General features: G+C 42.6%; 1 protein-coding gene across 3 annotated transcripts in view; it reads left to right on the top strand.

Moving 5' to 3' along the window:
* The window catches only part of TNR (tenascin R), a 1,024,744-nt gene that overhangs the window by 832,507 nt on the left and 176,140 nt on the right, over positions 1–16,097 (top strand). For all 3 annotated transcript variants that reach the window (XM_085601599.1, XM_085601598.1, XM_085601597.1), the window contains exons 9-10: positions 3,466–3,735; positions 12,396–12,581. In XM_085601599.1, the coding sequence (XP_085457725.1) occupies positions 3,466–3,735; positions 12,396–12,581 (456 nt within the window). The remainder of the gene's footprint in view (positions 1–3,465; positions 3,736–12,395; positions 12,582–16,097) is intronic.

Genomic DNA, 16,097 nt, shown 5'->3' with positions numbered 1-16,097 from the left:
GCCTAGTTAGAGGAGCACTAAGGGGCATATTTACAACTAAAGTGGCGGAGTGCAGCGTTAACCCCTTCGATGCGCATAACGGAGCGGTTCCGTCATACGCATCGGTTGCGCTGTGCGTATGACAGAACCGCTCCGTCATGGCCCCGCCCGCGCAATAGAACCTTCAGCACAGCGCGGTAATCCGCGCCGCGCTGAAGGGGTTAAGCCAAGAAGGCTAACACCATACTCCGTCACTTTAGAAATGCAGGACTGCACTGTATTTACAATACGGTGCAGCCCTGCATTTCTCCCTGCGCTGGTGCTGAATTTAGTTGCCTAGCGCTAACGCAGGCACCCTTGCACTAGGCTGTGTTGTGGGAATGATTGTTTATGCGCAGGAAGGTGTCCCTTCTTGCACATAAACAATCATAAATGGCGATTTGTAACTTCTATGTGTGCGGCTTGTGCCACACACATAGAAGTTGCAACTCGTCATTTTTAAAATTATTCTTTATGTGCAGGAAGGGACACCTTCCTGCACATAAACAATCATACATGGCGTTTTGCTGTTTATATGTATGCTGCAAGTGCTGCACAATGCAGCACACATAGAAACAGCAAAAACAGCAAAAACTAGGAGAATAAAAGCCTTTCTCCTTGTTTCGTCTGTTTAAGACCAGGTTTTCCCTGGCTTTTATTTTGGTGCTGCCCCATATTTATGCCACTCTTAGAAGTATGTGGCAGCGTCAAAATCCATGGGTGTTGCTGTAGAACGCCCACCGCAACACCCATTGCCCACCCCTTTCACACTAAGTATAGCGTGAAAGGGGGCCTTATTCACAAGTGGCTTAACTGTGCCTTATGAATAAGGCAAAGCCCCTATCACCACAGGAACGTCGGAAAAAGTGACGTTCTGTGATGGTAACGGCATGTAAATATGCCCCTCAGTGCTTTGCTCTTGGTCATGGTGGCGGTTGGTTGGGCTGCCCTTCTCAGCTCCTGTTTGGAGGCACATGCGATTTTACCAAGGGCGGTTTGTCTATATCCTGTTAGTTTCAGGTGCAGAAGTACCAAGACACATGGAATCAAACACAACAGATGGGCAGATGCAAAAAAAACAAGAAATAGGTAATGATTCCAGCCACGTCTGTGAAGAAGAAAAAAGACGATCAGCATCAGAGCAAGCAACACTTGAACCCACAGATGATCTGTCTGAGAACTCTGAAAAAATCCAGGCATCTTTTGATTTTGAAATAAAAAATTCATGAGCCTCAAATCTTATTTTTAGAACCTATTTGCTCATGTGCTTTAGGTGTCTTGTGTATAGACCTGCAGGCCCTGGGAAATGAAAGAAATCAATAAATATATCTACACTTTCATTTTTATAAGCGACCAGTCTAGCTCTCCATCTTCACTCACACCTCCTGTTCCACCCCGCTCCCTCCACAACTGTAAGTAGCCCTCTCACCCCCAAGCCCTTTTTATTTCTCACACTTCCTCTGTTGTCTGAAGCAGTTAGTTAAAGTTGATGTGTTGGTGCATTAGAAAACTCTTGACATTTTGAAATCAATTATTACTTTTATTCTATTGGTGCATTTTCCCACTTGACGCTTCTTTACTTCCACTCTCTCTTCGTATTTAGCTTTCCTCATGGTTATTCAGTCTATCCCTGGCCCCTTTACATGTCCTCTCCAGCTTCATGTCTACAAAGCACTCCTGCCCATTGCTTTCTGCGCTCCTAATTTTTTTTATTGACTTCCCTCTGCTATTTCACTCTCTCTCTCCAGTATCTCAAACTACTCTGAACAGACCGAAATATGGCGTATTAAATCTCTAAATTACAAGACAAAATAGAATTATCGAGTTGAATTAAATAATAACCATCTTGACTATTCAGCATGTTGCTATAAAAATAAATTAAAGGTAAAGAGAGGACAGTCGCTAACAGAAGTATTGAATCTTTCCTGTTATTTGCGCTTGAACACTGCAAAAATAGAATTTCTTATGATGTAAAACGTAAGTAAGCTCCTAGAGCAGGAAAAAAACACAAGCCAATGATGAAACTGAACAATTATTAAAAGAAACCCATGGATACTTCTAGCACAGTGGTTCTTAACCCTTTGACTTCTGTGGACTCCCCCCTTACTTAATCATTAACAGAATCTGGGGACACCCACTGAATATTTATGGAATCTGGAGACCTCAGGGAGTCTTTACTGGAAGCTGGGACCCCGGCCTGAGCAATTTCGATGATATGAATGAAAAAACATTACACAAATGATTAAACATTTTATTTAATTCACATACAAATCTCCAAAACGACATTTATAAAATTAAAGGGAATGTTGGAGCTCTTCGAAATCCAGTAAACGCAACCCATCATTCATAATATATTCTGTTTAATGCACTTGCACTGTCCCGTGAATTAATCTAAGGATACCAACTTAAATTTTAGCCTTTAATTTAAAATTCAGAAGTATTTACAGAACCTTTCTAACATTTTCAGTTTTACATTGTGCTTCTTCTTTTATATAAACTTTATTCATCTGTTAATATTATTTCATTTTCTAATCAGTTGAAGACCCCTTGAGTAGGCTTTGCGGCCCCCCAGGGGTCCACGGACCCCAAGTTGAGAATCACTGTTGTAGTAAATATGTTAGAACCAATGGGATCAAATAAACAAGCGAATTGCTTGCAATTGCATTTTCCCACAGGCATTGGCCAGAGCATCCTTTCTGTTGGCGTGCTTTATGATTAGGTAATTATTAATTAGTTGGTGTGGATATAATGTATTAGAGTGCCAATTAATGGTAATAATGAGGAAGAAATGTATGGCGATTAAGAGCGGGTTTGGCATGATTGTGTATACTCTGTTGATATTCCCTTTGTCCTTTAGAAAATTATGCTGGCTCATTGAGCATTATTCTTTATTTAGTTAAATGGGTTCACTAATTGCGTTTGAGGTTTTAGAGCAATGGGGTGCTGTGTATCCTCACAAAGGCTGCTCTGTCAGGTGCTGCATTTATCCAAGGATATGCCTGATGTAAGATAATAGAGATTAATAGTGGGAACACCTGTTTTTTATACTGCTGAGGAACCACAAGGCTGAGATATATATTTTTCTTATTGTTATGTTGTTCTTTTCTTTTCCTTCTTCTCCTTTCTTCTACTTCTTCTTCTTCTTCATCATAATAATAATAATAATAATAATTTATTGCTATTTCTTCCTTCTCCTTTTCCACTCCCTCTTTCTCTTCTTTTTCCTCCTCTTCTACTTCTTTTTTTGTCTTCTTCCTCTACTTCTTTTTCTTCTTCTTCTCCTTCTTCTTCTTCTCTTTCTTCTTCTTCTTCTTCTTATTTTCAGCTTTTTGGTGTCATTGTCTTTATGCTGGTGGTGGCTAATTGTACTATCCTATGAAGAGTCTTTTGAAGCAGTTTATTGGTGTACCTGTCCTAAATATTCACTCATTTGCTTTGCTTATTCAGTCATTGATGGCCCATCTCAAATCCTGGTGCGCGATGTCTCTGACACAGTGGCTTTCGTCGAGTGGACCCCACCTCGTGCCAAGATTGACTTCATTCTGCTCAAGTACGGGCTGGCAAGCAGGGAGGGTGGGCAAACTACCTTCCGGCTGCAGCCCCCACTGAGCCAATATTCCATGCAGGCGCTGCGGCCCGGCTCTCACTATGAGGTCTCTGTCAGCGGCGTGCGTGGGAGCACCGAGACCGAACCTGTCTCCACAAGCTTCACAACAGGTATGGAAAAGGTGCCATATGGGACAGTCATTTTGGAAACTCGTTCCTGGGTTATCTGGAGAAATGCAATTCCTCCCTGGGTAAATAAAACTCCTTCCTGGGTTATCTGGAGAATAAGAATTCTTCCTGGGTGAATATCATTCCTTCCTGGATCATCTGGGTGCATTCTTAAGTTTTTCTCTTATATTAAACATTAACTTATCAATGGGGAGGCAGTATTTTGTGCAAATGTATGTCTTCTTGTGAAAAAATGTTCTAGGATTGTGTCTTATAACATACTTTACTCTACCTCCAAGTATGGAATGAATGTAAACTATTTGACCAAAGTCAAATGAAGAACCGGGTTGGTTTTTCTTCATAAGCAAAAGTTTCGAATCTTGGACTGATCAAAAAAAAACATATAAGAGCCTGAAAAACACTCTCCTAAATGGGTGCTCCCGTGTATCTTCTGTTGCTTTCTTTATCATTGGCATCATTTGTATAATCAATACATAAACAGAAAAGAACAGCTTATTTTCAAGAAAGAGTTTGATTTAAAATTGTAAAACAATATTTTCAGATATGTTATCATATTTTTTATAATGTCAACAAAGACAAAACTAAAGGTACACGATGTGGAAGAATTGCAACCCAAGAGCCTTACTTAGGGAGAACAACCTGTTTGCTAAATATATAATTGGGAAGGAAACATCTTGCATGATGCTAATAGAACGATCAGCTGCTGACACTCCCTCTCTTGTTCCTAATACTTCTCATATTCTCAATATGTGGCTGGACTCCAACTCATCTCTGTCTCCCACATCTAGGACGAGTCTCTCTATTTCCATCTGCATGTTCCAGACTTTCTCATATTTATTGGGCAGCAGCTACCCTCACACACATACTTTTCAGCAACCATGCACCACTCCATGTCTAAATAGACTGGTCTACAAGGATCCCCCAGAACCTTGCACTGTCTCAACAGGTATAATACACCCCAGGTCATTGAACATTTTACCATTGTCCGGTCATGAGTCATCACATCATACTCCATACTTACCACTTCCCATTCTGCATCTTCCTGCTCCTCTACATCTGCCTCCCAACATAGTTTCAATCTGTTCAAGATGGCTGTAGTTTTGTTAATCAGGATTCTAGCAATCTGAGGCACAGCCTATTGTGGTAACAGGTCCTCCAACAACCCCCTATGCTCTAAATGGGTCTCTCTAGTCATGTGTACCCATATTGCATGGCAAATCACTATGGGGCATATCAGCTTTTGCATCCGTTTTTGGGCATAAAGCGGCGATAATTTTATCGCCTAATTAGCAAGGTCACGCTATCGCGTGAAACCTTGTATTAGCGCCCAGATTCTTAACGCCCAGCTTTGCATCTCTAATGAGATGCAAAATGGGCGTTCCTGACCTGACATGACTGGAGAAATGTCGCTAAGCGACATTTCGCCTATCATCAAGCCCCACGCTATGAAGCATAGCGGCAAGAAAAGTAGCGATAGCCCCTGTTATCGCTACTTTCCTTACGCCTGCTTCAGGACTGACTTAGCCATGACATCCTATGGAAGGTGGATATCATGGCTAAGTATGTGAGGCCCTATCATCAAGCTAACGTCAAACTTCGTGAGATTATCGCTGGGTTTCTAGCGATAATCTCACGTTTGGCAGTTAGCGCTAGGATTTTTATCGCTTTTGAGATAAGCGTTGCTAATAGCACGCTATCTCAGCGATAAAAATCCACGTTAGCTGACGATAATTATCCTAGCGCTAAGTGCGCTTAGCAATAATTATCGCCGGTTGTTGCTGATATGCCCCTATGTAGCTGAATATCTCTGTGTGTCAGACTGAAGTCCTTTTGCAGTTGTGTGGCATTTTCAAGCCCCATGGCCCCCACACATACCTGTGTGGAGATCCCTATTGTGTCCCATTAACTAAACCCCTGTAGGTGCCTCTAGCTATCCATAGAGGAGTGTAGCCTGTGAATGTGCATTTTCAGTCGATTTTCTTGTGGGTACCATCCATGTTCTAATTGCGGTGGCTGCCTGGGTTCAGATCCAAACCCGAGTAGTGCCAGACAGTGCACCTGAGTAGCTTTGGACTCCTAGTGCCTGTCTGTCCACCATGGAGCGAAGGGTTTTGCTGGGACGATAAGGTCAATTTAGTCACAGTCGCAATATGCAATGTCCAATAATACTTCTGCAGATTAGGGAGTGTAGTGTCTATCATAGACTCCACGTGTCAATATCTTCAATGCAATTCTTGGGGAGCCCCGGTCACAGCAGGGTACATATTATTTTATTTACATTCCAGAAAAGGGTCTCTCGCACCCAGCATGGCATATTCTGAAGCAAGTAAAGAAACCTGGGAAGGGCAATCTTGTGCTGATTACACAGCATTGAAAGAGGTGATGGCCTCCGGTGTTTCACATCTCTCAGAAACTCCTCCCGGACTCTGTGTAATTTGGATTTATGGAATATAGTTTCATCCATGTGACATATACACTTAAATATTTTTAAGACTTAAAGCATTACTCTGAGAGGTGATGAGTAAATGACATACCATGGATATATGCCCGTTAATGCTAAACCTGGAGGAACCTCCAAAAATGTAGATCAAATATATAATTCTCTCAATAGAAGCCTCTGGGTCTGTAATATGCCGTAGTAGGTCATCTGCATATAGCTATATTCTAACATCGATTGCGTTTCCAATTTAAGGCCTCTAATCAGGGCATCCTTCCTGACCCAACATGTTAATGGCTTCAGCGCAACAGAAAATAACAGGTGAGAGAGTACCCCTGTTAGGAGAACATAATTTTGACAAAATTCTGTTCAACCTTGCTTTGGCCATGGGAGCAAAGTACAGTATTTGGGCCAGTATAAGAACTGCAGACTGAAGCCCATTTTTTCGAGGACCACCATTATATGAGGTCACTCAACCGAATCGAAAACATTAGCCACATCTAGAGACATTTCTGCTTAAGATTCTGACAACCTTAGTCTCTGCAGCTAAGAGGCATCTAAGATTGTGTCTAGTACCCCTGCCTGATATAAATCCAGCTTGATCTGAATGAATTAGCCATCTCTCAATGCTGTGTAGGCACTTGGCCGGTACTTGGCCAGTATTTTGATGTCAACGTTTAGAAGAATAAGGTTCTATATGACTCCCAGTCCGTCCTGCAATTCCCTTCTTTATATATTAGTACTATATTTGTCAGCCTTAGGTCATAACGTAAGAATAGGTCCTACTTAGCCTTTTCAAACGTTAGGGGGGTCCACTTTCTTGCTGGACAGCTCCTTGAAAAATGGAGGTGGTAGTCATTTAGGGCCAGGGACCATAGCACTTTCCATTTGCTAATAGGTTCTGAGACCACCTCAGCTGCCGACACCCCATTGAGCTCTTCGCGACCAGTCATGGAAAGGTGCGTCTAGATCCTGGATAAATCCCTCTACAGTAGACCATGTGGTGTAGAGTGTCTCAATGTGGTCTGCAAATGCCTGTGCTATCTCAGTACTATGGCTCAAGGGAGACCATCACTCATTTAGCACTGACCCAATCCATCTATGGCCTTCATTCTGGTAGCAATTTCCTGCCTTATCCTTCACTTCTTATGGTTGTTTTTATGTGGCAAAGAATTCATTTTGGGCTTTTTTTGGTGGATATGGATTGGAAATGCAATCTCTTGAGTTTTAATGGCTCCCTTGTCACTAGATCTCTATCCAATGGTAAGAGTTGTTCTATTCAATCGCTCCTCCACTGATTTAATTACTTGGTCTCTCTTCTTTTTCCGAGTCACACAGGCTGTGGCTTCTCCACTACAACAGTTTTGTATGCTTTCCGGAATGTCACATCTGAGTGTACTGTCCCTTTATTTTCTATGAAGCAAATATGTTTGGTGTCCCTCAAATTTTCACGATTCTTTCAATATCTTAACATTGATAATCAGGTATTTAAGCTTCACCCCAGTAAACAACCTCCTACCCTGCCTTCAAGGACCTGCTCTATCAAGGAATGTTCAGGGAAGCCAACTCCCATGGATCAGTAGGTCAGTGTTTGTGACATGAGAAACTGACCTGTCCTGGAGAGTGAGAGGTGCACCAGACTCCTAATACTGCTGTTGCTTTCCAGTGCCTTGTAGTTCACACAGCCACCAAGTTCAAAGCTTTGGTGAATGTATATAAAAATACGGGATAAGGAGTCATTTTTTCTCTTGTACCAGTTCTGTCTAACAATTCTGACATCATCTGGGTCATATCCATGCCAATAAATACCATGCCCTTAAAAAATCTCTAGATTCTTGAGCAGAGTTCTCCAAAGTCAGTCCTGGAGGGCTGGATCCATGCCAGATTTTTAAGATAACTACATTTATGTAAATGGGGATATACTAAAAATCTGGCATGGATCCGGCACTCCAGGACCGACCTTGGAGAACTTTGTTCTAGAGCAAGGATGTACCATTCAACAGAAGGGAGTTACATGTGATCAGAGTGCTGCCTTCAGCCATGCAGTCACTGAGCACTCATTCACCCACTGCTTCTCACCAGACTTTTCAAATAACTGTTTTATTAATTAATTAATGTATTTAAAGTCTTCCTGTAGCGCAGACATAGCCACATAGGCAGAAGAGCGCTTTAAAGATAACAGATTGTCTGAGACCTTACACAAAAGCAGATGTAAAAGGGAGAAGATGTAAAGTATAAAATACAGCAATCATCACGGTTCAATGAGCCCTCTCATGGGTCTGGGCCACGGTGCCACTGCGCCTACTGCCCCAACGGTAGCAGCGCCCTTTAGAGAAGTGGTGTCGCTGCGGACCTAGAACGGGAAAATAAAAAGTTATTTCAAAAAAAGAAATACATCTTTGCAAGAAAGGAATAATGTCTGATGCCCCAGTGGTCCAGGAAAAACAGTTGTGTAGAAGTATTTATCTGTTTATTGTTTTGACACAAGTACCATGGATATAAAAGCTTTGTGTTATACAGGTCCATTCACAAAAGCTAGAGGCGTAAATAAATGATTTTTGTTGGTATAATGCATAACTGCAAATTGAATTACCTGTAGGCACTCCCATTTTTTAGAGATAAGTTCACCGAAGGTCATAGAAATCTGCAGATTACTCATTGCACTACACAGCTCTCATAAGAAAAATCCCTCAATAAATGGCTGCCGGGCTTCCGTCGGCTATGGCTCATAATGGGGGAATGTTTCTTTTCTGCTGCACATTACAGTAGCGGTCTTTTTCTCATTTCTCTTATTTTTTTATCTACACCACACGTAAAGGAGGGTATTTTTGTATTCACTGCCCCTCCATCTTGCTTCCTCCCAGAGTATATCCACTATATCACACTGATGCTAGGAAAATAGGGTGAAACATGCCTGTGGTTGTTGACCTACCTGAGAGTTGTTAGAATTTGACTTAAAGTAACCCCGCCTTCAAATGATTGTACTGCTAAGCAAATTTGCTTGCAATCCCGATAAAGCTAAAAAAAAAAGGGCGGGGGGTCCCCAGTGAGGCTCTGCAAACCTGCAAATATCCCAAGATAAGGAGCTGCCTCAGGAGTAGTTTTAGGACCATACAGCTGCTTACATGATCGCACAGAATCTTGTGGAATATTTACAAGCCCCTATCGCCCCCACAACATCAAATTTAGTGATGATGTGGTGGCGATAGCGGCTTCGCCTTATTGACAAGGCAGTAGCTTAATTCTGCCTTCTAAATAAGGCACCCTTTCATGCTGTACTTAGCGCAAAAGCAGTGGGCAATGGGTGTTGCGGTGGGTGTTCCACTGTAATACCCATTGATTTTGACGCTTCCCCCTATTTACAAGGGTGGCGTGAATAGGAGGTTGCGCCAAAATTAAGACCAGGGAAAACCTGGTCTTAAACAAGCGAAATGAGGAGAAATGCTTTATTTCTCCCAGTTTTTGCTGTTTCTATGTGTGCTGCATTGTGCAAACAGTAGAATGCCATTGATTGTTTATGTGCAGGAAGAATTCCCTTCCTGCACCTAAACAATCAAGAAAAAGATGTTTTGAATTAAACCCTTCGGCGCTGTGCGGGAGAATTAATGAGTGGGCATGTTTTGGACGGCCGGGGGCCGTCCTCAGCACACGCCCACCTTGATGTCGGACGGCCGGGGGCCGTCCTGAGCACCGAAGAGGTTAAGCAGCACACGTAAAAGTTACAAAATACCATTTAAAGATTGTTTATGTGCAGGAAGGACGCCTACCTGCACTTAAACAATCTTCCTCTCAACGCAGACACCCTTGCAGTATGGTGCAAGGGTGCCTGCATTTGCACTAGGCAGCTGAAATTAGCACCAGTGCAGGGGGAAATGTGAGGCTGTACCGTATTCTTGTAAATATAGTGCAGCTCTGCGTTTCTGAAGTAGCGGAGCGCGACATTAAGCCAAGGAGACTAACGCCACGCTCTGCCACTTCGTCGTAAATATGCCCCCTTGAGTTTTTATTGGCACGTCACATTGAATAGTTTATCTGATATGTTGTACTCACCATACTGTTAGAATTGTTTGGTAACAAAGTTACAGCAACATCTTTACAAACTCATATCAAGATCATCTGTACATTATGGTTTCCTCAGAAGTACTGATAACAAGGGGCAAGTGGAAGGTGAGGGGATGGAACTAGAGACCTGCTCAACAGGAAGAGCCAGAAACACATTAATACATTAATTCTAAAATCCAAATATAGTCAGATGTCACTTTGATACATAAAGTAACAGGCACGCCACATATTCTCACTAAAACCGAAAAACAAAGGTGCGGCGCACAAAAATAAAAGCATCACAATATTATATGTCTGCACATGTCTTTTGTAGCGTTTTCTCTTTCTGGTCTCCCATTTCTTCGTGCAACTTGCAGTTTTATATTTTAGTCCATCTATTACAGCACAGTCGCATTACAGTGTTTTATGTATGCACCCTTTCTTTAGTAGCCCTTTTTCTCTTTCTGGTCCTTTATATCTTTGTGCAACTTTCAGTTTTATATATTAGTCCATCTGTTCACAGCACAGACTCATCACGGTATTTTATGCATGAACCCTTTCTTTAGTAGCCCTTTTTTCTGGTCTTTCACTGTTTTGTATGCCTTGTAGTTGTATTATTAGTGCATCAGTTACATCACAATTTCATCACAATGTTTTATTTATGTACTCTGCCTTTAGTAGCCCTTTTTCTCTTTCCAGTCTTTCATTTCTTTGTGCAACTTTCAGTTTTATATTTTAGTTCATCTGATCACAGCACAGTTGCATATACGGTGTTTTATATATGTTCCCTTTCTTTAGTAGTCATTTAAAAAAAAATCTTGCATTGCTTTTTATACCTTGTAGTTTTATATTTAATGCATCTGTTACATCATAATTTCATCACAATGCTTTATTTTTGTACTTTGTCTTTAGTAGCTCTTTATTCCTCTTTCTGGTCTTCCATTTCTTTGCGCACCCTGTAGTTTTATATGTCAGTCCATCTTTTACATCGCAATTGCAGGTTTTAATAACTCAAAGATCTCATGCCCCAGTGCTTCATGGTCATGGCTGTTATTCACGTGGGCTTACAATTCCTCATATCTAGATTCGGGGTAACCTGTTATATATTTTTTGCTCCATCTCGAGCTCATGAGAGGGATGTAAGCTAGTCCTTCGGCAGTTGCATACACAGCATAATGCTTCAGTAGATGTTAAAATTACATTGGGAGCTAGGAGGGAACTAGCAGGGAAACCATGGGGCAGATTTACAAGCCCCTTGCGCCACTTTTGCGTCACTTTTAAAATGGGAAAAGTGACGCAAAAGTGGCGCAAGGGGCTTGTAAATCTGCCCCCTAGTGTGTTGAAACCAGCCAGTGGCGTTGCAAAGGGGGCTGGAGGGGCGGTCTGCATTTTGGGGGCGGCGGTCACCCCCGCTCTTACATGCCGTTTAAGGGCAGCAATCGCAAGCCCCCACTCCTCAATGCATTTGCCGCGGGGCAGCGAACGTAGAAAACTCGTACCAGCACCCCCGCTCTCTAATGCAGCCGCCGTGGTCGGCAAATTCCGGGACCACCACCAATGGGTTAGCTACCCACTGAAACTAGCGCTCGGAATCAAACCCTGAATCCAGCAACCTAATGTACAGCTTCGTGGGCCCCCGTGCTTCATTTGTAAAATAATAAGTCCTGAGCCCAAATTTTTTAAAGTTCTTCTCAGAAGCCTGCGGCCAGTGCTTTCATAGATCGAGGTGCAGAATACCCTGCACCTCGCGTAGGCTAATAGTCTTGATTACACTTCCTGCCCCCTCATTTCACTCAGGCTGATTCTTTTCCTTCCCTGCTTTCTCCCTTTGACACTGTTTTTGTGTCTTTCTCTTCATCATCCTTTTCTCCTTTTGTGTTTTTCTCTCTCTTGACCTGGTTCAAAGTCTGGTGAGTAAAAGCTAAGTGCTGGTCTCCAAAAATGAGCGCTAGTGGGCTCCACCTGCAGGCATCAATTCAAATCAAGTAATGGCTCAACCCAAACAAACCAACATCAAAGTTTTTGAGGTTCATGCAGCCACCAGCCCGCTTCAGCGTCCCTAGTCAATAAAGAGCGTGTTGGCCAATGTCTGCTCCCTTGGTGCTAGGGAGAGTATGGATCTCTTACCATGTTCCTCTGCTCGCTTTGTTGTGTTTTCCACCAGAGATCGACGCCCCGAAGAACCTGCGTGTGGGCGCGAGAGGGTCGTCCAGCCTGGAGTTGGAGTGGGACAACAGCGAGACGGAGGTGCGCGGCTACAAGGTGGTCTACAGCACGCTGGCCGGGGAGCAGTACCATGAGCTCAGGGTGCCAAAGAATGCTGGACCCACCACCAAAGCTGCCCTGACTGGTGAGCACGGTGGATTCACTTTAAATGGGGTCCCGGAGAACAGCAGAATTAAACAATTCCCCCCTAAAACGGCCATTTGTCTGGCAACTCTTTTATTTCTTTCTAGATTGCATGTTTTTGTGATTTTCAATGCATGTGCTACAAACCCCTTTTCGAAATACATTAGGCCGTACAGTTACATAGAACTGGACTCATGGTTTGTTCGGCCAAACACTACCTCAATCCCTCCTCATGAAAACATCTTCTCCCGCCCTCTCTGTGCATGTCAGATAACTTAGAAACACAGCACTCAGCCCTCCCTTGTTGTTGAGACAAACCATTGCCAATAAGTTCCCATACCAAACAACATCACCTAAATAAGAGTGTGTGTGTGGTGTTGTGGGTTTGTGCGGCACTGGAGGAGCTGTGGTTTTCTGGAAAGGGGTATAGCTAGTGAATGTGATCTTTTCAGAGTTAAGACTTTGGAGAAACCCAAACCATAGCTAGCACCAGTGCATCAGGTAGGCATGTACCCTGAATGTCAAAACCAGAATATAGATGGCACAGAATACAGAGGAAAAAATATTGAAACTCAAATATCAACGGGTAAATAAGTATAGCCTGTCTGCTCCTAGCTCCGCATATGAACCTCGGTGGTTATATCTTCAAGGAGCGTAAATGTTGAGTTAGGAACAATAAGTCTGTGCTTCCCGATATGATTTTGCATTTCAATATTTTGTAGGGGTGGGCATAACTCAAATAATTCCTTGTAGCGGAATCATGCGAATCGGTGTGAGAGGTGTGTGCAAGAAGACTGCATATTCCAGATAAAAAGGTGGGGAGTATTTTAGGACACAATTTGATGAGTACTTTAGGTGGTGAGAAGATGAGAAGCATTTTAGGTGACTTATTCCCGGCAAGTAGGCGATGGACGTTCTAGATGAGAAGGTGAGTAGTAGTCTCTACAGGAAAATGAGTCAAGGTGAAAAGCTGTGGTGTATGCCAAGTGAGAAAATAAAGGGTATTATAAGGAATAAGATAAGGAATATTCTAGCTGAGGATTGTTCTATGGAAGAAAGTGAGGTGTATTCGAGGTGGGAAGAGGCAAAGAGTATTCCATGTGAGAAGGTGAGGTGCATTTCAGGTGAGACGTGAGAAGTATTCATGTTGAAAAGGGGTGAAGTATTCTGAGTGAGAAGACAAGAAGTGTTCTAAATAAGAAGATAAGGAGTATTCTAGGTGTGAAGGTGAAGAATGTTCTGTGTGAGAAGCATTCCAAGTGAGATAGTGAGGACTATTAAAGGTGAGAAGGTGAAGATTATTCGATTTGAGAAGTCGAGGAGCATGGCAGACAAGAAGGTGTGGAGTATTCCTAGTGAGATGAGGAGCATCCCTGATGATAAGGTGAGGAGTATTTTATGTATGGAATAGTTTAGGTGAGAAGGTTTTGGATTGTGAGAGGGGAGGTGAGTTGGACATGCGGTCTTAGGAGCTCAAGTGTAGCACAGTCTTCTGAGGAGAAGCCTGTTGGCTGAACAGCAGAGAGTCTTGACCCCTTGTTATTGTTGATACCAAGACTTATGTTCAGTCACCTCTGCAAAGAGTCCTATTTTTGTCAATCAGCTGAAAATAATCTCAATTTAATTGTAATTCTTCTGCACTGGTGTATTTTTACGTTTTACTTCTGGGTGACCAACCTACGCCACAGCGTTTGTTTCTGGCCTTTTATTGGATTGTGCAATTTATGCAGAGCTTATATTTGGGGTGATCAGGCATCCTGGATTTGCCAGAACGGTACCACTTCTCATTTGTTATGTTACATTTCAGTGATTTTAGCACGTCCTGGTTTTCAGAGAGGGTCGACTGAATACAGAGAGGGGCAAGTTTTCATGCGTTCCAGTACAGAATTTGTTGCCAGCCGCTGGCCAAAAGACAAACAGTTGACACAGATCATACTGTATGTGGAAGTTGCATTTAAATACCTCTATCCTGTCATTGTCTGTGTTTGTATTTTGATGAGCTTTGTCAATTGAGTTATTCTCTGCTCCTTGGGTTGATGCTAAATGTGGCGTAACGGCCAGACTTGCCAACTTTGGAACTGGAGAACCAGGTTTGAATTCACCGTCAGCTCCTCATCCTGTGAATATGGGCAAATCACTTGATCTCCCCGTTCCTTTAAAAAAATAAATTGACCCTGTATAAAGTAATCTAGTGCTCATGTAAAGCACTAGTCTGCACCATATTAAATACCCCCAAAATAGTAAGAACAAATGTCCCGGTTTTTGATTTTCAAAATTTAGCACACTATAAAATTGTGTCGATTGTTGCGACCAATACTCATTTTGGAACTCTGAGCCCGAGCAAGAGTGGGAAAGGAAGAAAATAAAAAACAAGCATTTGGAATGCTGATAGGTCTGGCTTTAAAGGAATGTTATATGGTGATGTGAAGCATTGTAAGTAAAAAATATGGGAAGGGATATGTGATTGTATGGAAGCAAAGATCTGTAGAATAATATTGGCGTAGGGTGAACAAATAGGTGACAGTTGCACTGTCAAGCCAGACCTAAACATCCATGTAGGTCATTGACTGCCCTCCGCTCATCTGTACTGCTTACAGAGAAACACACCATACATTATTTAGTTATCTAAGACACTTTAATAGTATCACAATGTCATGTGTGTGCCCCTGAAAGTTCAACCGCAGGCAGCTGGATAAATAAACATAATGATCAAAGCTGTATGGAGGGTAAGTACTTTTTGTGGAAGCACACAACGTCTGGCCAATCAAAACATGTACCCCTAGCTCCCAATATTTGAGTGGAGCAAATTCCCCTTTCTTGTGATGCTCACATAATTGTCTGGCGACAGCTACGCGGTCAAGCAGACCATAACAAGGAGGACTAGAAAAATAAAATATGAACACTGTGACAAAAGGAGAAAGCTGGGATGAACCAAGCCCTGCAGGAGTGAGATAACGAGACTCAAAGCTTGTGATGGTGAAGAGAGAGGAATTGGGGTGGATTACAGACTAAGTGGAGACTCATCAGAGAGGTGAGAAGCCCTGGTCCCAGACTCTGTGAAGTTCATCTCTGGACTGAGCCCATCACAAAAATTACCCAGCCTGGCACAGAAGAAGGAATTTGATGTAAATAAATTTCAGGGGTCCTGATAAAAGGATATCAGCTCAGTCATGTGACGATAGAAGCGCCCGTGTACCGGGGCTGCGACAGCTGCTGAGCAGCCCCTGGCCCAAGAGAGCAGCTTCAATTATTAATGCTTGCTCATTTCAACTACATGAATGTGAGAGCAGGCCTTGAAATATGTTTCATTTGTACTGTCACTTCAGACAGAATTGGCCTCAGTGATCTTCTACTCTTTGCCATCTCTTCCCCTCCTTTTCTAGCCTTTAGCCAGCTTGCAGCCCCCCTCTTGTCATTTCTGTACACCCTACATTTTGTATCTCTTTGCACATGTTCACATTTCACTTTTGCAAACACCCTCCCGCGTCTCCGTAGTTCCACTCACTTCCTCTCATTG

The sequence above is a fragment of the Triturus cristatus genome, chromosome 4_2 (assembly GCF_964204655.1).
Source record: "Triturus cristatus chromosome 4_2, aTriCri1.1, whole genome shotgun sequence".
Taxonomy (NCBI): Eukaryota; Metazoa; Chordata; class Amphibia; order Caudata; family Salamandridae; genus Triturus; species Triturus cristatus.
This window is presented reverse-complemented; position numbering and strand designations above follow the sequence as displayed.